The sequence below is a fragment of the Vipera berus genome, assembly GCF_964194415.1.
Source record: "Vipera berus genome assembly, chromosome: W".
In the NCBI taxonomy this organism is placed as follows: domain Eukaryota; kingdom Metazoa; phylum Chordata; class Lepidosauria; order Squamata; family Viperidae; genus Vipera; species Vipera berus.
Genome location: NC_138210.1, coordinates 66,137,541 through 66,161,692, shown reverse-complemented (window position 1 = coordinate 66,161,692; position 24,152 = coordinate 66,137,541). Strand labels below are relative to the sequence as shown.

At 40.6% G+C, this 24,152-nt stretch overlaps 1 protein-coding gene across 1 annotated transcript; it reads right to left on the bottom strand.

Annotated features, from left to right (window-relative positions):
- Positions 1–1,811: 1,811 nt before the first annotated feature.
- LOC308676390 (vomeronasal type-2 receptor 26-like) lies at positions 1,812–2,567 on the bottom strand (the record flags this gene model as incomplete). The annotated part of the gene is made up of 1 exon (XM_081342202.1): positions 1,812–2,567. One exon carries the CDS (start codon positions 2,565–2,567, stop codon positions 1,812–1,814), a length of 756 nt encoding a protein of 251 aa, XP_081198328.1.
- Between the last annotated feature and the right edge of the window lie 21,585 nt (positions 2,568–24,152).

Below are 24,152 nucleotides of genomic sequence, written 5' to 3'. Positions count from 1 at the left end.
GATCTCTAGTTCCTCTGCCTCTTCGAAATCCTGCCTGTACTTCTGATAGTTCTTGATCCACATACTGCTGGAGTCTAGCTTGTAGGATTTTAAGCATAACTTTACTAGCACGAGAAATGAGTGCAATGGTGCGATAGTTTGAACATTCTTTGGCACTGCCTTTCTTTGGAATTGGAATGTAAACTGATCTTTTCCAATCCTGTGGCCACTGTTGAGTTTTCCAAATTTGCTGGCAAATTGAGTGTAGCACTTTTACTGCATTGTCTTTTAAGATTTTGAATAGCTCAGCTGGAATACTGTAACCTCCACTAGCTTTGTTGTTGCTCATCATTCCTAAGGCCCACTTCACTTCACATTCTAGGATGTCTGGCTTGAGGTCAGTGATCACCTTATTGTGATTATCAGGGACGTTAAGCTCATTCTTGTATAGTTCTTCTGTGTAATTTTGCCACCTCTTCTTAATCTCTTCAGCCTCTTTTAGGTCCCTGCCATTTTGGTCCTTTATCATGCCCATTTTTCTTGTCTTGCCTTTCAGTGTTTTGGAAAATAGTTTGATCCCCTCATCTTAGTAGGAGACACTCAAATATTGGAACACTGCTGTCATATCTCCCCTAGTCCTTCTTTTCATTAGACTAGACATAGCAATTCCTATGTGCCACTAGAGAAAACTCATCATAATCTTCCCTAATAGCACACAAAAAGAATTATTGTCAAAGCAATACAAACAGTATATTCTCTATCTATTTAAATCTCATTTCTATTAGTGAAACACTTAATATTTTTCAAAGAGCACTACACCCTACCTCTTCTGCTATAGCCACAAAAAAGAGGATTTCCAAAGACACTGCAAATGTGAACAAGTGGGCACCCATAGAAAGTAGCATGATTTCATAACCTGACATTTAGAATCATGTTCTACCTTTCAGTCAAGTGGTGCAGCATTCTATGTACGCAAAAGATTTATGATCATGGAACATGCTCTTCTATACAGTGAACATACTTTTTTCAGAGATCACTCAATATCCTAGAAAAAGACTATTGTATAAATTGCATGCTAACATGTATTTATTTAGATTTACCAGAATTGCATTTTCCCCCCAGAGATGTTAATCACCTTTGCTACTGAGGAGAAGATATATGGCGAACTGAAAGATCTTTTGAATTTACCCCACTTTTCATAGATTACCAGCACATATGATGTATATCAGAGGATCCATAAGGTTTGATTGCTTCAGAGACAATTCACAGAACCTCCCTGTTTAACCAAAGGCTCATTTTTATTTAATCTCAACTTCTTTTTACACACTCTATTTAAGATGAGTTAAGATGACCAGTAAAGACAATTTAAACATTCACATAAAATCTATATATTTAGTGGAAGATTGTTATTCATAGCAAAATTGTAACCAATGAAATAAGGAAGAACAATTCCCATTGTTCTGTAAAGAGAAGTAAAAATTCTTGCAATCCTTAGCCCCACTATATAATGATATATGTCAATAAATAAATTTATGCTATTATTGGTTTATTTATACAATTTGTTCTGAGATATCCAAATCTCAGGGGACAGGCAACATGGAATAACAATCTATCTGCACATTGCTTTTTGGGTTAAATTTCCAAGTTCTTCAACATGTAGATATGAAAAATATCAGGGAAACAAACAGATTCAAACTATCCAGGTCGTAGGGGACAGAGCATCATAGAAGGCCAGTCTAACTGTACATTGCTTTGTGGCTTCAAAGTACAAGTGAATAAGTTCCCCAACATACATTATATACAGTATGATGTCAGGTAAATAGAGAAATTTGTTAAAACTTTCTTTTCATGAGATGTTGTTTATTGTTCAGTTCAGGTCTCATTACAATGATAAAACACTTGGGAAGAAAGATACACACTAATAATCCAGCACTGGAGGAGATCATGGAGAAGATCTCCACTGCCACCATATATTTTCCCCTTGTGCTTAGATAGGTTGGAATAAAGCACAGCCAAACACTGCAGAAGACCAACATGCTGAAGGTGATGAATTTGGCTTCGTTGAAACTGTCAGGCAACTTCCTAGCTAGAAAAGCAGCAGAGAAACTAAGCAGAGCAAGAAAACCCATAAAGCCCAAAACACAGTAGAACATGACCGAGTCTTCATTACACTCCAGGATCAGTTCTTCAGGTACTGAATGCACATCAAAATCTGGATATGGTGGTGAGGTTATCATCCAGACAGCACAAACACATATTTGAACAAGGGAGCAGAATAGTAGAATGAAACTGACCATTCTTCCTCCCACCCATTTCCTCAATTTGGAACCAGGTTTGGTGGCCATGAATGCTAGAACCACAACAAAGGTTTTGGCCAATACACAAGAAACCGCCACAGAGAAGATCAGGGCAAAAGCTGGTTGTCGAAGGAGACACACAATTGTATTGGGTCTCCCAACAAATAGAAAGACACAAAGGAAAGAAAGGAGAAGAAAAAGTAGGAGTGTATAAGTGAGATTCCGGTTGTTGGCTTTGACAATGGGAGTGTCTTTGTGTTTCACAAAGATTGTGATGACCAAAATTGTCATCAGTGAAAAGCAAAGAGAAAGAACAGTCAGACTGATCCCCAAGGGTTCTTCATAGGACAAAAATATGATCCGCTTTGGAAGGCACATATTTTTCTCAGGATTTGGATATTGGTCTTCTGAACACGGAGAGCAGTCATCCATGTCTGAAAAAGAATGCATGTGTATTGATATAGAGAATTATAATGTTGTGCTATCTTGGCTTAGTCCCATTATATTTGAAAATTTCCTACCCTTCTCCTTTGATATTTTCCCTTCTGGACATAGGCGGCAATCATAGCAGCAAAACCACTCCCCTTCTTTCTTGGCCTTGCTGTATCCTGTCTCACAAGGATCGTTACACAAAGATAGAGGTAATGTCTATCAATGAATGAAGAAAAATATTTTAATATACAGAGAGGAAAGGAAGTGCTTGGAGTGATACTGTTAGTGTGCAATCAATAGATTAAAAATAAAGTAGTGTGATAAAAATATTTTTGATCTAATTGGTCTGAAATTATAATAAATTAAATATCTACAATTATTAGTATTTATGGCCTTCTATCCCCACTGTCCAAAGACAATTTCTGTGCTGAGTAGTTAAAGTTGGTTTTCTCAACTTCTGAATTTTGAAGCCAGCTAACTGATGAAATCTAGTACACGACCTTGCAGTTTTTTAAAAAGAAACCATGAAAACCATTGTCCATAATTAACAGGGGGCCAAAATAAAGGGTACAATGTTCAATAGCAATTGCTACAAAAGTAAAAAAAATATCTTACTTATATTTTTGTTTTCCCATGAAATTTGTATCTTCTGATGCTTTGAGACTTTCATCAATAAGGATATTCGCATGAAGGCAGACCAATCTAGATTCAAAAAGCAAACCTGATTAAAGCCTTCTGGCCAGGTGGTGGAATCCACAGAAATATTGAAGAACTTGTCTGCTGGAGCTGTGGGATCTATTATTCCAACTTTGACCCTCACAAAGGATTGGTTTGGGAATGTGATCCAGTTGATAATATCAAATCCACCAATGAATTCCCCATTTTTGTCAAAGGAGATCTTTTCACCAGCACTGTTGTTGAATCTGACACTTCTCAGAAAAGAGTGAACCTGAAATATATTGATACTCAGAAATGAAAAGTGAGAGAACAGGACTGAGGGAGGGAAACATAATTTGTATATTCAAAACATTAATATGAATGTTTCTTTAAACAAAGAAAATATAAACCTTTTTAAAAATTTAGTGGTAGGTCAGTATAAAACAAATGTCATAACAATCATTGTAACACAAAGGAAGAGATAACATATCAACTTACTGAAATAAAATTAACATAGAATTACAGAAATAAAACCTTTGTTGTTTAATTGTGAAAGCTACTTAAGCCAGAGGATTTGTAATAAATATATAATAAATACTAAGAAGTTTAAAACTACCATATAATTGTGCTCATTTCACATAATAGCAAGGTTATACTCAAAATCCTACAAGTTAGGCTTCAGCAGTATGTGAACCAAGAACCACAAGAAGTAACAAATTATTTTTTGAAAAGGCAGAGGAAACAGTGAACAAATTGCCAACATTTGCTGGATTATGAGAAAGCAAGTTAATTCCAGAAAAAACATTTATTTCTGCTTTCTTTGACTATGCTAAAGCCTTTGACTGTGTGGATCACAACAAACTGTGACAAATTCTTAAAAGAGCTGGGAGTATCAGACCCACTGAGAAACCTCTATACAGGTTCAATAAGCAACAGTTATAACTGGACATGGAAAAATGATTGGTTCAAAATACGGAAAGGAGTACTACAAGGCTTTATATTTCACCCTGCTCATTTAAATTATATGCAGAGTAAATCATGAAAAAATCCAGGCTGGATAAATCACAAGCTGGATTTAAGATATCCAGGAAAAATATAAACAACCTCAGATAAGCAGACAATATTACTTTAATGGCAGAAAGTGAAGAGGAAATAAAGAACCTCTTTGTAATGTATTGGCCTTAACTGTTTTCTTAACTGCCTTGAATCACTTGCTTAATGTCTAATCAATTGCTTAAATGTCTGTCCTAGATTTCTTTGTTGTAAAGGTTGCTTTTACTGAAGCCAGACTTGCTGTCTCCAGGCTGATAATTATGTTTTGGGCGGGAAACTGTTACTTTAAACCTATTGGTCACCACCTAGAGGCTAATCATATAAATAGCTGCACAGCAGCCATTAGACCTGCTTCTGTTCAGAGTTAAATAAACTTGTTGCTGTTTCAACACATCATCTCGCTTAATGCCTTCCCTTGATGCTTTCGATTTGTGGTGCTGGAGAAGACTCTTGAGAGCCCCATGGAGTACGAGGAGAGTAAATCAGTCAATCCTAAAGGAAATAAACTCTGACTGCTTTGAAGGACAGATATTGAAGCTGAAGCTCAAATACTTTGGCCACCTAATGAGAAGAGAGGACCCCCTGGAAAAGATCCTGATGTTGGGAAAGAAGGAAAGCAAAAGGAGAAGTCAAAAGGACAGCAGAGGATGAGATGGTTATATAGTGTCTTCAGCACAATAAACATTAATTAACATTTGGGCAAATTCTGTGAGACGGTGGAGGATAGGGGGGCCTTGGGTGTTGTGGACCATGAGGTTACAATGACTCAGACTCGACTTAATGATCAAATAACAACAATACATAGAATATATCAGGCTATAATAGTTGAATACTCTTCTTACATATAAAGAGCCTTATACTTGTAGCTGTGCTAAAATTTAATAACAACAACAACAACCCAAGGCTGGGCCTGGACAGCTATCAGGTGTGGTTCCTATGGTTATGGGATTACTGGTCTTCTGACTGGTAGTGGCTTAGCTGCAGTGAACCAATCCAGTCACCTCCCATCACCAATGATGAAAAGAAATTAAAAAAATCCATACTGGATTAGTTGTCACCCAGGTCAATAAGGACCGTGTCAGATGCTATGGCTCCTGGACATCTGTCGAAAAATGGGCCACAGAGGTCAGTTGCTACTGCTGGAGAACCAGAGCATACAACTGTAAAGTGACTGGAACAAAAGCGCAAAACCTGGACAACCAAAGAAAATTGAGAAATCATCCAATGCTGCTACCAGGCAGAACCAACAGCCAGGGGATTTCAAAAAAGAATGATGCAACTGTGGAAGGAAAAGCATTCGGAAAGTGATGTAACCGAACAACGATTAATGGATCAAAGATGTTTCATCATCCGTAATAAAGTTTTTACAGATGTGGAAATTCAACATCTAGGAACATTGGCTAAAAAGAAAACGACGAGCAATGATGATGAACAGGCTGAAGAAATTGTTCCAATACCTGAACAAACTGACCAACAAACTGACCAACCAGCAGAAGAAGCCACCACACAGGATGAAGATACCCCTGTGCAACAACTCAAAAGTGTAGAGCTAAGTAATCCAGCAAAAATGCTGAAAAAAAGATTGAAAACCACATCAAAGAAAACACAGAAAGAAAAAGACTGCCTGCCATCCATGAAGTGCATAGCAAACGAGTGAAAGATCTACTAAATGCTGTGAACAACATTTTAACTTCCATCTCATCCAGCACACTGTATGAAACAAACCAACTAATGTACAGTACAGCCGCCATTATAACTGCAGAATTGGGTTATAAAATGCCAAAAACGAAACCCACTGGAACACCAAAGTGGAAAATTCGACTTGAAAATAAAATAAAAAAACTATGGTCTGTGAAATGTGGGAAACCGATGCCTAATGGAAAGGGAACATCTGAATGCTTTTCTGAGTAATCATGTCACAATATAATTATCAGTCCTTCCTCTTCCACACATGGAATGACTAATAAAGGCATGACTGTACTTTCAACAATCACAGAATTGTGTGTGATTAAAAGCAACTATTCCAAAGAAAATATCTAGAACAGAGGTGTAAAACTGCTGGCCTGCATACTGGTTGTGTCACATGGAAGCCAAACTCACCCCAGCTCTGGCAATGGGAAAAAAGTTGCAATACATGGTGACACATCACATGACATGGCGAGTTTTACATCCCTGATCTAGAAGAAAAAGCAACTACTGCATATCATGTGAATGCAACAGATCACCTCATTCTATTTATTAATAGACTGAATTTATGGCAGAGAGATGGAATGTAGAATAGGTCAGGCGCGCTCACAGAGAACGCCCTCCCTCTGGGAGCCACCAGACGGCATTCTCCGAATGGCGGCACCCTTAGGAGGCACTCTCTGTGGGAGTGCACTGGACGGAGGGACGTTGACGCTGGCAGCAGGTGATTCCTAAGGTACTCCGGACCCATGCCATGTAGGGCTTTGAAAACCATTACCAGCACCTTGAATCTTATCCGGAGGACAACTAAAAGACAACTCAGTTTGAATATTCTGAGTCAGAGAAAGAGGATGAAAACACTCTTTCCTGAATAGTTCACAGAGTATACTGTGGATACATATATTAAAGTGCTCAGTCTGCAAAGATTTTGTCTATAGGTATGAAACAAGAAAAAATTCAGCTTGGAAGAATCACCAAATCCCATTCTAAATTTTGCAGGAAGTTAATTTCATGGATAGTAGTACATTCTAAGAGATGTAGTTACAATTTTGTAGGATGCAATTTACAATTTTAACATCAGCATATAAATATTTCAGTTTGTTCATCCATTACTGTATCTCACATTTAAACCTAATGTCAATCCCTCAAGAAATTATTGTTCACTAGAGTCTATGGACAGATCTTGCAATTGCAGATATGGTGGTTTCTGTACTACTCTGCTTACAGACTTACCTGCCACCATGCTTGATTATGAAACTGTTTCCTCCCTTCTTTAACAAATGTTTTTCTCCTGGATTTGGATGAATACAGAGATTGCAAAGCATGTGCCACAGCATAGACTGCATTGTAAATATTGTAACTCTGGCCACTCATTAGTGTTTCAAACACAGATGTGGGAAGGGTCTCAAGCCTCTCCTGTCCAGTACATTTCTTCCCAGAGGTCTCCATTTTTAAGTTTGCAAAGAAACAATCAAATGCCTGTTCCCAAAAATCTTTCCGAAAATGATCATGCTGGTTGTTGTTGTTGTTTGTATTCAAGTTTTGAAGAAATTCCCAGAACCCGTGGACCTCCTTTGTATGAACTGCAAAGGATAAAGCACCATGTAGAAAATGGATATCCCAAAATTTATGAAAGGCAACTGAAGTGTAATCTGTCTGAGCTGTTACAAGCCAAATCTTATTCTTCTTTGGTATATCCTCCACTTCTGAAAACTGGATGACATTTCTCAGAACTGCTAAGGACTGAGTTTCACCATATAAAATTACTACATTGGCTGTGTTGTTCATGAGAACATGGTATAAATGTAGTCCTCCATCCATGGTATCAGTAAAATCACTGTAAAAGGATTCTTGTGGGAACTCTTCTATGAATTCAGTACAGATGCCATGGTCAGAAAATTTGGGGAGCATCTCCTGAAGGAATTTCTTTCCTTTCTCATCTTTTACTACAAGAATTCCAATCCAGATCCATCTAAAATACAGCAATAACTGCAAGAGACCCTTGCGTTGGTGGGATTCATTTGGAAACATTTGTTGGAAGAAAACTGCTTGAGTCTGTTTATCCATGACTGGAGCAGAGCCATATATCAACTACAGAAAGATAAATGGTTGCAAAGGTCTATGTGAGCCTAAAAATTCTTTTGCATTTTTGGGTATCTTTGATGTAATATTGTGAAACATTATGCAACTGGTTGTGTTTATTATGAAATATCAACCAAGATGTCACTCTTGAGGTATAATTAAATACATTTTTGTTGAAGTAGTCTCATTTTGAATATCTGAAACTTAGTTCAGTGTCTGGAATTTGGATATATTTTGCTGTGTCAAGTAGCCCCACTATCTGTTCAGAGTTATGATTACTCATGCTTTTATGCTAATCTTATCAACTAAAAATAATATCTAGGAATCTGAAAGGATTCTTAGGAATATCACCAAGAAGTCACTCTTCAGGTATCAGTAAATACCTTTACCTAGAAGTAGTCTCATTGTGGATATATCAAATGTGAACCTTATTTCTAGAATTGAGAAATGTTTTGCTATGTCACATATCCCCACTGTCTATTCAAACATACTCATTACTCAGGCAGCTCTACTGATCCTATCAAACAACAAATAATATATAGGAATCAGAGAAGTTTTTTCCTTTTCACAGACAGAAGCATATCTGTGGGGGTATGGCAGAATGATAGTGTATGTCTTCAGCACATCTTACCTGAGGAATTTTGTAGATACAGAGCACAGTTGCCATGTGAAGAGAGATGTCAGGTGCCCCAATGACTGCAGCCAAGGCATTTGGGACCCCACACTTGTAGTTAGGGATGAATTTTCCCTGAGTGAAAGGCAGAACCATTGAGGCGAAGTAAGTCCTGCTGGGACTAAAATTGCTGTTAAAAATGTGGAAGCCAAGCGTGATGTTGGGTAGGATCTGAGGATTTTCATTAATCTGTTTTATAGTAAATGCTAATGCCAGAATATGCTGGTAATTCTGAAAAAATATTCTGTAAAACATTTTTTTTAAAAAGTACATTAAGAAAGGTCTGCTTCACATTATGGCACTTGCAATCCTTCAGTACAACACATTTTATGGAATATGTGAAAAATACTTATTTCTGTGTTCTTATATGTGAGAATAAAGGTAAAGGTAAAGGTTCCCCCGCACATGCGTGCTAGTCGTTTCCGACTCTAGGGGCCGGTGCTCATCTCCGTTTCAAAGCCGAAGAGCCAGCGCTTGTCCGAGGACGTCTCCGTGGTCATGTGGCCAGCATGACTAGACGCCAAAGGCGCACGGAACGCTGTTACCTTCCCACCGTAGTGGTCCCTATTTTTCTACTTGCATTTTTTTACATGCTTTCGAACTGCTAGGTGGGCAGAAGCTGGGACGAGTAACAGGCGCTCACTCTGCTACGCGGCACTCGGGATTCGACCCGCCAAACTGCCGACCTTCCGATCGACAAATTCAGCGTCCTAACCCACTGAGCCACCGCGTCCCTTCTATGTGAGAATAGCCCATTATAAAAAAAAAGATTTTAAGAATGGCTTATATGGAGAAGGAAATTAGTACATTTTGGCACCATAAATATCAAATGAGAAAACTGACCATTGGAAAAATGTGCTTCCCATTTCTTAATGATAGTAACAGCTTCATAAATTAAGCCACACTCATGTATATTAATAGATATTTGGATGTGATTTGTTATAATTGCTGATTTGATCCATTTGATCCATTTAACTGGAGACTAAAGTAAAATATAATTTCACATAAAATAAACCTATCCATCCTATTTTAGATGTTTCTTTCTGGAATTTTTGCCTTTAGAGGAAACATTTCCAGCATCAGGTAATATACCAGCAAGGTTCAGAGCTTGACAATAAATTAATGGTGTACTTACATAACTCCTTCATAAAATCCCTGAGAAGGATCTTGAATAAAATTAATGTAATTAAAAGATTCAAAGAAAGCAGAAATAATACCAGCAATATTAATATCACCAAGCTGATGGTAGGTGTGCCACATAGGAAGAGGCTGCTGAAAGTCACATTGAAGGCCAGGATCTTTGCAAACCACTTCAGGCGACACTATAAACAATAACACCATGAATACTAGCATCTTCCGTGAGTGTCTTCTTTCTGGGTTCAAATGCCTCTCTCTATCACAAGTTATTTGAAGTGGATCAGAATGGCCTGCCTTCTTGAGATGTTCTTCAGACACAAATAGTGAGCACAACATACTATCAAATGAACTTATAGCACTTTGTGGCTACCAGCCAAAGGTTGTAATATCATGGGGACAATAAATGCCATATTTCAGTGTCCCTTCCTCCTGTTTTCATGTAGTCCCATAGGATTTCGAAGAGACTAACTGGTTAATTTTTTAATGATAATAAGACACTCACATATGTGAACATCTTCAAAACATGTGAGGGCCTCTAGAGGCAGGGATGCATGAGCAACAAGACGAAAATAAAATCATTAGATCCATAAATCAAAATAGAGATGTAACTATATATATGTATAAAGGCATTATTCTATTCTATTCTATTCTATTCTATTCTATTCTATTCTATTCTATTCTATTCTATTCTATTCTATTCTATTCTATTCTATTCTATTCTATTCTATTCTATTCTATTCTATTCTATTCTATTCTATTCTATTCTATTCCATGCCGTGCAATTTCATTCCATTCCATTCCATTCTATCTTCCACTACACTAAACTACACTACTCTCCATTCTCTACTCTCCATGCATGAACAATAAGACAAAAATAAAATCATTACATCTGTAATGTATTGGGCCTATTTACTTGAACTGTTCCACATGTCTTTGAATGCTGCTTGAGATTGCTTAATCAGTGGGTCTGTGTAATGGTCACTGGCTTCCCAGACATGCAGTCTCCAGGATGATCATTTGTTGGCTATGGGGCTAGAATAGGTTCCTTCAAACCTATTGGCCGCCACCTAGTGGCCAGACGTACAAGTAGCTGTGTAGAAGACTTGATTACTAGTTCTGTTCCTGTTCTACAATAAAGCAATGTTCCTGTTTGAACTCTCTCGTCTTGCCTCCTACTTGTAAGCAACCCAGTAAACAACACTGGCGATGAAGGTGGGATCCTACTTCTTTGGAAGAGCTGAAAATCAATAGGGGGTGAGGCCAGCCAAAGTACCTGGCAGGGAACGCGTCCCCCCCCTCGGTAGACCTAGCACACAATGCTAGCAACCACCAGCCCTGCGGACCAGTCCCAGGGCCTACAAAGAAGCAGGATGAGGCAACGAGAGGCCCAAGCCATGAAGACTTCCTGAAGATGGCAAAAGTTGGAAACCTTGAGGAGTTTGATGTTACTCACCCAGAGAGATGGGCCTCCTACATCTGGAGGGTCAAAAATTATCTCCACACCAACCAAGTCACTGAAGATGGCCTGAAGGCTGCAATGCTCCTTTGTGTCTGCAGGCCTGCAACCTTTGATATCACAGAGAACTTGGTCGCACCAGCGCAGCTGGAGTCCATTACATACGCAGAACTGAAGAAACGGCTCAGCGACCATTTCCAGCCCAAACTGTCGGTGATAGCTTGGAGGCATGCCTTTGAACAAAGAGTTCAACAACCTGGAGAAACGGCAATAGAATTCATTGCAGCATTGAGACAAGCTTCGTGTCTGTGCCAATTTTTGGACTTAGAAGAAAGGCTTTGAGACCGACTCATCTGTGGACTTTGGAGCAGACAGCTGCAGCAGAAACTTTGCGAAGGAGATGCTCTCGCTCCAGGAGAACTTGAAAGAAATCATGGCGGATGAATCTGCCAGTGGAGCCGTGAAAGCCATATGGCCCACCAAAAGCACTCAGCACGAGAAAGCCATCCACCATGAGGATGCCAAACTTCCAGAAGACATCGACTTCAACCATGAAATTCCCAAGATCCAGTGGCACCACAACGAAGAACCAAGGACTACTTACAAGGTAGTTTCCTTTCTTCAGTTCCCAGGCTGTAGCGGCCGGCACCAACGCACAGACTGCAGGTTCTGGACAGCCACGTGTCAGGCCTGCGGGAAGACCGGCCATATTGCTTCAGTCTGTAGAGGTTGACAGAAGGACCGCCAATCAGACATTCCAATCAGGACAGGTACCAGGGGTCCGGGGCAGCTTAGTGTAGGGTTTTGCTCCAGCTGTTGGTGTGTTTGTAGCACAGGAGCTTGCCACCCCCTTAAGCCCAAACTGTGACTTGAAGTCGAGCTGCAAGGCATTCCTTGCAGGATGGAACTGGACACTGGTTCAGCAGTGTCCATCATTTCCCTCAAAACCTTCTGTTTCATCTGCAACTGCAGCAAGAGGTGGGCCATCAAGGGCAAAGCCACATTGGCCATCAAGGTCAAGGGGTTTTCAGGGCCCCTGGATGTGAGGGCCAGCGAACGAGCTTAATAGGACCTGATTGGTTTGTTGCTCTGGGCATCCAAGTCACTGGAATCCACCGGACACAAGCGGTGTACTTGGCAGGAGTTTGTGGATTTTAAGCATAACTTTACTAGCATGAGAAATGAGTGCAATGGTGCAATAGTTTGAACATTCTTTGGCACTGCCTTTCTTTGGAATTGGAATGTAAACTGATCTTTTCCAATCCTGTGGCCACTGTTGAGTTTTCCAAATTTGCTGGCAAATTGAGTGTAGCACTTTTACTGCATCGTCTTTTAAGATTTTGAATAGCTCAGCTGGAATACTGTCACCTCCACTAGCTTTGTTGTTGCTCAGTTTTTCTAAGGCCCACTTCACTTCACATTCTAGGATGTCTGGCTCGAGGTCAGTGACCACCTCATTGTGGTTATCAGGGATATTAAGCTCATTCTTGTATCGTTCTTCTGTGTAATTTTGCCACCTCTTCTTAATCTCTTCTGCCTCTGTTAGGTCCCTGCCATTTTGGTCCTTTATCATGCCCATTTTTGCATGAAATGTTCACTTCATCTCTCCAATTTTCTTGAAAAGATCTCTGGTCCTCCCTATTCTATTGTTTTCTTCTATTTCTTTGCACTGTTCATTTAAGAAGGCATTCTTATCTCTTCTAGCTATTCACTGGAATTCTGCATTCAATTGGGTGTATCTTTCTTTTTCTCCCTTGCCTCTCAATTCCCTCCTTTCCTCAGCTATTTGCAAAGCTTCCTCAGACAGCCATTTTGCTTTCTTGCATTTCTTTTTCTTTGGGATGGTTTTAGTTGCTACCTCTTGTACAATGTTGTGAACCTCCACCCATAATTCTTCAGGCACATCTGTCTATCAGATCTAATTCCTTAAAACTATTTGTCACCTATACTGTATATTCAACAGGGATAAGATTTAATTCATATCTGAGTGGCCTAATGTTTTTCCCTACTTTCTTCAGTTTAAGCCTAAACTTTGCAACGAGAAGCTCATGGTCTGAGCCACAGTCAGCTCCTGGTCTTGTTTTTACTGACTGTATAGAGCTTCTCCATCTTTGGCTGTAGAGCACATAGTCAATCTGATTTCTGTGTTGACCGTCTGGTGATGTCCATGTGTAGAGCCCTCTCTTGAGTTGTTGGAAAACAGTGTTTGCTATGAACATCGTATTGTCTTGACAAAATTCTGTCGACCTGTGCCCTGCTTCATTTTGTACTCAAAGTCCAAACTTGCTTCATATAACCGGTGAATTTCATCCTCTTCAGTACCGGTGGTTGGGGCATAGTCTTGGACTACTGTGATATTGAATGGTTTGCCTTGGATTCAAACTGAGATCATTCTGTCATTTGGGGGATTGTATCCCAGTATTGCTTTTCCTACTCTTTTATTGACTGTGAAGGCTACTCCATTTCTTCTGAGGGATTCTTGCCCGCAGTAGTACACCTGATGGTCATCTGAATTAAATTCACCCATTCCTGTCCATTTTAGTTCACTGATTCCTAAGATGTCAATGTTCAGTCTTGTCATCTCTTGTTTGACCATGTCCAGCTTGCCTTGATTCATGGATCTTACATTCTAGGTTACTATGGACAAAAAATCTATAGCATCGGACTTTTCTTTCACCACCAGATACATCCACAGCTGAGCATCCTTTCATCTTTGGCCCACTCGCTTCATTCTTTCTGGCGCTACTAGTACTAACCCTCTGCTCTTCCCCAGTAGCATATTGGATGCCTTCTGACCTGACGGTCTCATCTTCCAGCGTCATATTGTTTTGCCTTTTAGTACTGTCTATAGGGTTTTCATGGCAAATATACTGGAGTGGGTTGCCATTTCCTTCTCCAGTGGATAACGTTTTGTCAGAACTCTCTGCTATGATCTGTCCATCTTGGGTGGCCCTGCATGGCGTAGCTCATAGCTTCATTGAATTATGCAAGCCCCTTCACCACAACAAGGCAGTAATCCATGAAGGGGTTTTTAAAGTTAAACACCTCCAATTTGGGGTTAGCATAGCCCCTGGCATTTTTCAAGGAGTTGTGGAGCATACGCTCAAGGGCATTCTGGTGGTTTGTCCCTATTTCGACAATGTGCTCATCACCAGTGAGTCCACTGAGGTGCTTGCAAGAAAGCTCTAAGCCGTCCTTCAACGGTTCCACGAACCGGGCCTTAAACTTAAAAGAAATAAATGTAACACTTCTACTGAGTTCCTGGGTTTCCATATTGATGCTGAAGGCATACACCATGCCGAGTCCAAGCTGAAAGCCATTCAGCTGGCACCTAGCCCCAGGTCAAAAGGACAGCTTCAGGCATTCCTGGGTCTCCTTAATTTTTACCATGCATTCCTTCCTAACAAGGCCACAGTGGCAGAGCCGTTACACCAGATCTTAGACAAAAACACCCCATGGAAGTGGACCAAGATTCATGAAAACAGCTTTAAGGCAGTAAAATAACTACTGTCCTCCAATTCAGTGCTCACTCACTTTAAAGAGTGATTGCCTGTATGCCTTGCATGTGACACATGCCCTTATGGAGTGGGGGCTGTTTTAAGTCATTTGGAAAGTGATGGGACTCAAATCCCAATTGCTTATTATTCAAGGACATTGTCCTCTGCTGAGTGCAATTATGTGCAAATTGACAAAGAGGCCTTGGCCATTTTGGCCTGGGTGAAGACATTCCATGATTACTTGTATGGCAGAGAATTCACGGTCTTCTCTGACCATAAGCCATTGTTGGGGTTATTTACTACAGATAGGCAGACACCCCAAATTCTGTCCCCTAGTACGTTAAGGTGGTCCATCTTCTTGTCAGCCTACAGCTTCAGGCTGGCTCACAAACCTGGCAAAGACACGCGCCATGCAGACAGCCTCAGCTGGTTGCCATTGCCACAGGTAGAGCCAGATCAGCAGCTCGCATTTTGTCCTTTCAGGATTTGCCTGAGTTTCTCCTCCATGGTGGGGATGTGGCTGCAGAAACTGCTGCAGACAAGGTTCTAAGTAGAGTATTGTCCTGGATACACACAGGGTGGCTTGAAAATAGTCCTGGACCTGAGTTTAAGAGCTACTTCACACATAGACATGAGCTTTCAGCTCACAAAGGCTGCATTTTATGGGGGAACAGGGTTATTGTCCCCACTTCATTAAGGGATTGCGTACTTCAATCTCTGCATGAGGGACATCCAGGCATAGTCTGGATGAAGGGATTGGCACAAAGCTACCAATGGTGGCCAGGGTTAGATAAGGCTATCGAGGCCCAAGTACACAGGTGTTACACATATCAACAGTCCAGAACAGAAATGCCACATGCTCCTGTCCACAGATGGGAGGAGACTCATAATCTGTGGTCAAGGATTCAATCGACTTCGCTGGGCCCTTTCAGGGACAGCAATTTTTGATAGTGGCCAACAGCCACTCTAAATGGCTGGAAGTAATTCCAATTGCAAATATGACTACTGCTAGGACCACCCAGGTGCTTAGAAAGCTTTTTGCCACACACAGGCTACTGGATGTCGTAGTCTCCGATATTGGGGCCCAGTTCACAGAGGCAGAGTTTCAAGCCTTCTTGAGGACAAACCTCATAAGGCATGCTACATCGGCTCCCTTTCACCCCTTGACTAATGGGCAGGCCAAATGTATGGTGCACACTACAAAGGAGTACTCAAACACATAGTGACTGCAGATTGGCACCATAGGCTGGCTGATTTCTTGCTTTGCCAGCACACCATGCCTTGCACAGCAACAGGCAAGAGCCCAGCAGAGCTTCACTGGGGAAGAAGGCTCATCATGAAACTGGACAGGTTACATCCAGACTGGGTGGCAGCAGACACCTCTCGCCCAAAGCCTCTGAGGGGGTTGCAAGTGGGTGATGGGGTGTGGGCCTGGAACTATGGGCATGGGAACTTGTGGGTGCCAAATAAAATTGTCAAAGTCTCAGGCCCACTCTCATATGACGTGGCTCTGGATGGCGGGTGAGCCATTCACCGCCATATTGATCAGCTGCTGAAGTGGTTTCCAGAATGTCCACAAAGCGAAGACCTCATGACGGGTCCGCTCCTAGATCTAGAAACCGGCAGCAAAGCAGTTCACATGCTCTGAGGACTCCACCAGTCAATACAATAAGGAGGTGGTGGTAGATGGCCAAAGCCTGGGTGTGCAACATGGGTCCCCGGATGGGGAAAGTCAACCCGATCAAGACAGCCGCTGTGCTAACTCTGCTTCTGCATTGGAATTTGGTCTGGGCTGACCTGGAATAGCCAGTCAAAGGGACTCGAGTCAATCCGACTCTCGTGATCTCATGAGTCCTGGTCTACTCAGCCCGGTGAGCAAGCTGGTAGATCGGGAGTTGCCTAGATCCTCCAGGCAACCTGCAAGTTTGTGAAGATCACCAAATTATTTGCAACATTTTGTTCTCAAATAATTATAATAGTGCTGTATTTTATTCTCAACTATTTTGATAATGTTTGCACATTCTAGAAGGGAGGGGTGTAATCTATTGGGCCTATTTACTTGAACTGTTCCATGTGTCTTTGAATGCTGCTTGAGATTGCTTAATCAGGGGGACTGTGTAATGGTCACTGGCTTCCCAGACATGCAGTCTCCAGGACAATCATTGGTTGGCTGTGGGGTGGGAATAGGTTCCTTCAAACCTATTGGCTGCCGCCTAGTGGCCAGCTGTATAAGTAGCTGTGTAGAAGCCTTGGTTACTAGTTCTGTTCCTGTTCTACAATAAAGCAATGTTCCTGTTTGAACTCTCTCGTCTTGCCTCCTACTTACAAGAAACCCAGTACACAACAACATCCATAAATCAAAAATAGAGATGTAAATAAATCTATGTGTAAAGGCATTCTTCTATTCTATTCTATTCTATTCTATTCTATTCTATTCTATTCTATTCTATTCTATTCTATTCTATTCTATTCTATTCTATTCTATTCTATTCTATTCTATTCTATTCTATTCTATTCTAGTTTTATTCCATTCTATGTTCCGTTCCATTCCATTCAATTCCATTCCATTCTTCCATTGCACTAAATAACATTACTCTCTATTCTCTACTATACATTACATTACCATTATTTTCATATATTCTTCCAGAAATTGGGATGTTTATTGCAATACTTGGTTGTCCTGTGGTTGAATTCAACTATTCAGGATTGACATATGATGCTGTAGGATGCTAATTTATGAGAGGTGCATTGGGAAACCAACTAATGACAATGTAGTAAGCATATAGCACACTGAAGATTGGTTTACTAGCAATAGAAGAGATAAAAAACAGTTTAGGTAAGGACTCATACCATAGAGTTAGTTTAAAAATTAAAGAATATAAGAGTCAGAATACAGTTTTGTTTAATTCTTTTAGAAACTGGAATAGGGAATCAGTTTTCCACTAATAACCATAGAGCCTATATTGTAGTCTCTTCATAGAACCTCCTAAGTGCTGGAAGTACTCAACTTAAAACTGTAAATGAGCTTAGAATCACTGTTATAACTCAGGACAGTCATTACTCAGTTCACATAATGACTGTGTTCAATTTTCATTAGACATTAGACATCAGTAGACATTAAGGGTAGGTGGTGGTCATTAAGCAAATCCATTGTCTGAAATGGGAATTTCTTGCTAGAAACTGTAGGTCTCTGTCAAAGAATTTGTCCATTATATCATAATTTGTCCATTATTTGGAGAATATAATATTAGTGAATAAGAAGAGAAAACTCTAGCCAACCAATTTTATTTCAGCATTTGTGGGAGGATCAATTCTCCTCTGGGAACATTTGTACAGTACCTTTTTTGTCCTTTTTTTTTCTTTTCTTTTCTTTTTGCAACTTGTGGTTCCAGTTAATGTTGTTAGTTGCGAAGTCATGTCCGACCCATCGCGACCCTATGGACAATGTTCCTCCAGGCCTTCTTGTCCTCTACCATCTTCTGGAGTCAATCTAAGCTCATGCCTACTGCTTCAGTGACTCCATCCAGCCACCTCATTCTCTGTCGTCCCCTTCTTCTCTTGCCCTCAACCTTTCCCAGCATTAGGCTCTTCTCCAGTGAGTCCTTCCTTCTCATTAGGTGGCCAAAGTATTTGAGTTTCCATTTCAGGATCTGGCCTTCTAAAGAGCAGTCAGGGTTGATCTCCTCTAGGACTGACCGGTTTGATCGCCTTGCAGTCCAAGGGACTCGCAGGAGTCTTCTCCAGCACCATAGTTCAAAGGCTTCAATTCATTGGCACTCAGCCTTTCTTATGGTCCAACTTTCACAGCCATACATTGCAACTGGGAAGACCATAGCCTTGACTATACGCACTTTTGTTGACAGGGTGATGTCTCTGCTTTTTAGTGTGCTGTCTAGATTTGCCATGGCTTTCCTCCCCAAGAGAAAGCGTCTTTTAATTTCTTCGCTACAGTCCCCATCTACAGTAATCTTGGAGCCCAGGAAAATAAAATCTGTCACTACCTCCATTTCTTCCCCATCTATTTGCCAGGAATTGAGAGGGCCAGTTGCCATGATCTTGGTTTTCTTAATGTTTAGTTTCAACCCAAGTTTTGCACTCTCCTTCTTCACGTGCAACAAGAGGCTCTTAAGTTCCTCTTCACTTTCTGCCATTAGAGTGGTATTATCTGCATATCTTAGGTTGTTGATGTTTCTTCCGGCAATCTTAATTCCAACTTTTGATTCATCTAGCCCTGCCTTTCTCATGATGTGCTCTGCATATAAGTTAAATAGGCAAGGCGACAGTATACAGCCTTGCCGGACTCCTTTCCCAATTTTGAACCAATCAGTGGTTCCGTGTCCAGTTCTCACTGTTGCTTCTTGGCCCGCATATAGGTTTCTCAAGAGACAAATAAGATGGTCTGGTATGCCCATCTCTTTAACGACTTGCCACAGTTTGTTATGATTCACACAATCAAAGGCTTTAGCATAGTCAATGAAGCAGAAGTAGATGTTTTTCTGGAACTCTCTAGCTTTCTCTATGATCCAGCATATGTTAGCAATTTGATCTCTAGTTCTTCTGCCTCTTCGAAATCCTTCCTGTACTTCTGGTAGTTCTTGATCCACATACTGCTGGAGTCTAGCTTGTAGGATTTTAAGCATAACTTTACTAGTGTGAGAAATGAGTGCAATGGTGCGATAGTTTGAACATTCTTTAGCACTGCCTTTCTTTGGAATTGGAATGTAAACTGATCTTTTCCAATCCTGTGTCCACTGTTGAGTTTTCCAAATTTGCTGGCAAATTGAGTGTAGCACTTTTACTGTATCGTCTTTTAAGATTTTGAATAGCTCAGCTGGAATACTGTCACCTCCACTAGCTTTGTTGTTGCTCAGCTTTTCTAAGGCCCACTTCACTTCACATTCTAGGATGTCTGGCTCGAGGTCAGTGACCACCTCATTGTGATTATCAGGGACATTAAGCTCATTCTCGTATAGTTCTTCTGTGTAATTTTGCAACCTCTTCTTAATCTCTTCTACCTCTCTTAGGTCCCTGCCATTTTGGTCCTTTATCATGCCCATTTTTGCATGAAACGTTCCTTTCATCTCTCCAATTTTCTTGAAAAGATCTCTGGTCCTCCCTATTCTATTGTTTTCTTCTATTTCTTTGCATTGTTCATTTAAGAAGGCATTCTTATCTCTTCTAGCTATTCTTTGGAATTCTGCATTTAGTTGGGCATATCTTTCTTTTTCTCCCTTGCCTTTTGCTTCCCTCCTTTCCTCAGCTATTTACAAAGCTTCCTCAGACAGCCATTTTGCTTTCTTGCATTTCTTTTTCTTTGGGATGATTTTGGTTGCTACCTGTTGTACAATGTTGTGAACCTCTGTCCATAGTTCTTCAGGCACTCTGTCTATCAGATCTAATTCCTTAAATCTATTTGTCACCTCTACTGTATATTGAACAGGGATATGATTTAATTCATACCTGACTGGCCTAGCGCTTTTCCCTACTTTCTTTAATTTAAGCCTAAACTTTGCAATAAGAAGCTCATGGTCTGAGCCACAGTCAGCTCCTGGTCTTGTTTTTACTAACTGTATAGAGCTTCTCCATCTTTGGCTGCAGAGCATATAGTCAATCTGATTTCTGTGTTGACCGTCTGGTGATGTCCATGTGTAAAGCCCTCTCTTGGGTTGTTGGAAAAGAGTGTTTGCTATGACCATCGTATTGTCTTGACAAAATTCTATCAGCCTGTGCCCTGCTTCATTTTGTACTCCAAGGCCAAACTTTCCTGTTATCCGGTTATCTTTTGGCTTCCTACTTTAGCATTCCAATCCCCCATGATGATAAGGATATCATTTTTTGGTGTTAGTTCTATAAGGTGCTGTAGGGTTTCATAGAACCGGTCAATTTCATCCTCTTCAGCACCGGTGGTTGGGGCATAGACTTGGACTACTGTGATATTGAATGGTTTGCCTTGGATTCGAACTGAGATCAATCTGTCATTTTGGGGATTGTATCCCAGTATTGCTTTTCCTACTCTTTTATTGACTATGAAGGCTACTCCATTTCTTCTGAGGGATTCTTGCCCGCAGTAGTATACCTGATGGTCATCTGAATTAAATTCACCCATTCCTGTCCATTTTAGTTCACTTATTCCTAAGATGTCAATGTTCAGTCTTGTCATCTCTTGTTTGACCACATCCAGCTTTCCTTGATTCATGGATCTTATATTCCAGGTTCCTATGGAGAAAAAATCTTTACAGCATCGGACTTTCCTTTCACCACCAGACACATCCACAGCTGAGCGTCCTTTTGGCTTTGGCCCAGTCGCTTCATTCTTTCTGGCGCTACTAGTACTATCCCTCTGCTCTTCTCCAGTAGCATATTGGACACCTTTCGACCTGAGGGGCTCATCTTCCAGCATCATATTGTTTTGCCTTTTGGAACTGTCCATAGGGTTTTCATGGCAAAGATACTGGAGTGGGTTGCCATTTCCTTCTCCAGTGGATCACATTTTGTCAGAACTCTCTGCTATGACCTTTCCGTCTTGGGTGGCCCTGCACGGCATAGCTCATAGCTTCATTGAATTACGCAAGCCCCTTTGCCATGACAAGGCTTTAATCCATGAAGGGGGTGGTTCCAGTAGCAGCACCCTTTGCAACTCTGCTTCTCTGTTTTCTTTTAACTAAACTTTAACAGCAATGGTGCTAATCGACCAGAGTTCTTTGCAGCTATAGAAAGAGCATTCATGACTACAACATTTCTTTCAGAGACCCCATAAAGCACCAGGCCAACTATCGTATCTCAGATCAGAAGAAGATGAGAACAAAACCAATCCAAAGCACAAAATAGAGCAGTCCTTGTTAGGCATATGGTGTTAGCCTACAATGTTGGGTTGAAAATATATTAACCATAATGGTATGTCTTTAAGAAGTTAATTGGCCAATGGGTGTGTAAGTGTTCTCATGGCCATAAGAGGAAGCTAGGAAGTAGCTTCTCTCTCTCTCTCTGAATTCACTGATCTCTACTATTACTGTTTTTGCTCTGCTGTTGGTTTACTACTGTTGTAAGCCTGAACTGTGTATTGACCTCTGGACCGGTAAGAAGACTTTGTAGTTTGGATTACTCCTTGGACTGTTGCTATTGTGTATGACCTGGACTGTTTATTTTTGACTGTGCATTTTTGTTTTTACACTACCTCAAAGTAAAATACTTTTTGCTTTTACAACTCAGTGTACTCCTGTGTGTGACTTTTACTGCTCTCAGTACCCTTCCTTGTCTGTGCAACTCTTTGGTAGCACAAGGAGACCTCTGCACAACAAATTCCTTAACAGTCCTCAAAGAAGCCCTCAGAAATCACCCACCCCAACTTATGATCTGCGGTATGTAGACAAAATAGGAAGATAGGAGAAATTAATAATTAGGAATTTTAGGCAGAAATGGGGAAGTTAGAAGAAAATTAGGCCTTTTTATAAAACATTGAGTTTTGCAGTATATAGTGGGTGGATATTATATGTTGAGTCTGAGGTGGACATCTACAGTAATGAGTCACCTCAGTTTCTGCCACTTTCTTGGGCTATTTTCGAAACTAGTGCATTTTATTGGAGGTTTGTATCTGACACTGATGGGAAGAGCTTGCTGTCATAGGCATTCATGCAGGAAGAATAATTGTTCCTTGGTGGAAGTATGCTTACATGCAAATTTCTCCATTTGTGTGCTTTATGAAGTGTTTGAACTACAGCATCGGTGTCAAACTCGCCACGTCACATGATGTGTCGTGACATATCACAACTTTTTTTGCATTGCTTGAGCTGGGGTGGGTGTGGCCTCCACATGATGCAACCGGCCCATGGGCTGGCAGTTTAACACTCCTGAACTACAGGGTCATTATTGCCCTCTGAGCTTGGTTGTTATTAAGTTACAAGACAAACACTCAAATAGCAGTCCAATCAGAATACCACTAAGAATGCTCCCACCAATACTAACAAGGCAAGCCACCAATATATATAATGAGAGCAAACCCTACTCCCTGCTAGGACTGATGACATTGCCTAGTTTGATAATGAAAAGTCTGCAAGAAAGCAACCAAGCTCAGAGAGCACCAGGGTCCCCAAAGTTCAATCCTGAGCTACAAATATTATCTTCTGTCAGCATGCTCAGCTACAATCACATTATCTAATTCTTGCATGCTTTCTAAACAGTGGAAGATTAATGATATAAATCCACCTTGGAACCACAAGTCAGTAATGGACTTCTCTATATAACCAATATGATTCCCTTCACTTAGCAAAAGCCTGACTACACTGAAAGTTTCTGATTCATCAAATGGCTCTGGAACTCTGGAGACACCACAGCTTACGTAGCATCACACTTATAAGCTTGTAAGCTGCCCTGAGTCTTCAGAGAAGGGCGGGATATAAATGGAATTAAAATAAATAAAAATAAAATAAATAAAAGGAAGCAGTGGAAAAAATATATAAACATTGTAGATTCTATATATTTGCATCTCATTTATATCAATGAAACACTTGATATATTCCATAGACTATATCTTATGTCTGCTACTGTAGCCCCAACAACGAATTATTATTTAACTTTTATGGTGTTCATCTCACAACATAGAAATCTAGGTATCTTACAATCATTCAGTCAAATATCATACAAAACATTACAATATTAAATGCAGACCTTAAATTTAAAATTCAATTAAAATTCAATTTTAACTGAATTAAAATTTAATAATAAAAATAGAGAGGATGAGCGTGACGTACACATGGGAAGGAAATAGGTTCTGCCTGATCTATTACCATGTTTCCCTGAAAATAAGACCTGGTCTTATTTTATTTTATTTTATTTCCTCCAAAAGAGGCACCAGGTCTTATTTTCAGTGTGTGTGTGTGTGTGTGTCATTTCCACTCACCTCCGACACTGACAGTCCCACCTATCCAGCCCACTTCTTCTGCAGCCAAAGGAGCAGCTTCATTCTGCAGCTAAGAATGGAGCTCTGGCCTACATTTTGAAGTCAGAGGCATTTCCAGAAGGCCCCTGCAGCTGAGAACTGAGCTATGGATTAAATCCATATGGATTTAAATCAATATGGATTAAATCCATAGCTCAGTTCTCGGCTGCAGTGGCCTTCCGGAAAGGCCTCTAACTGCAAAATGCAGGAAGATGCCACAGAAGAATTGGGCAAGCTCGCCATGGCAAACTCGCTGAAGGACAATTCA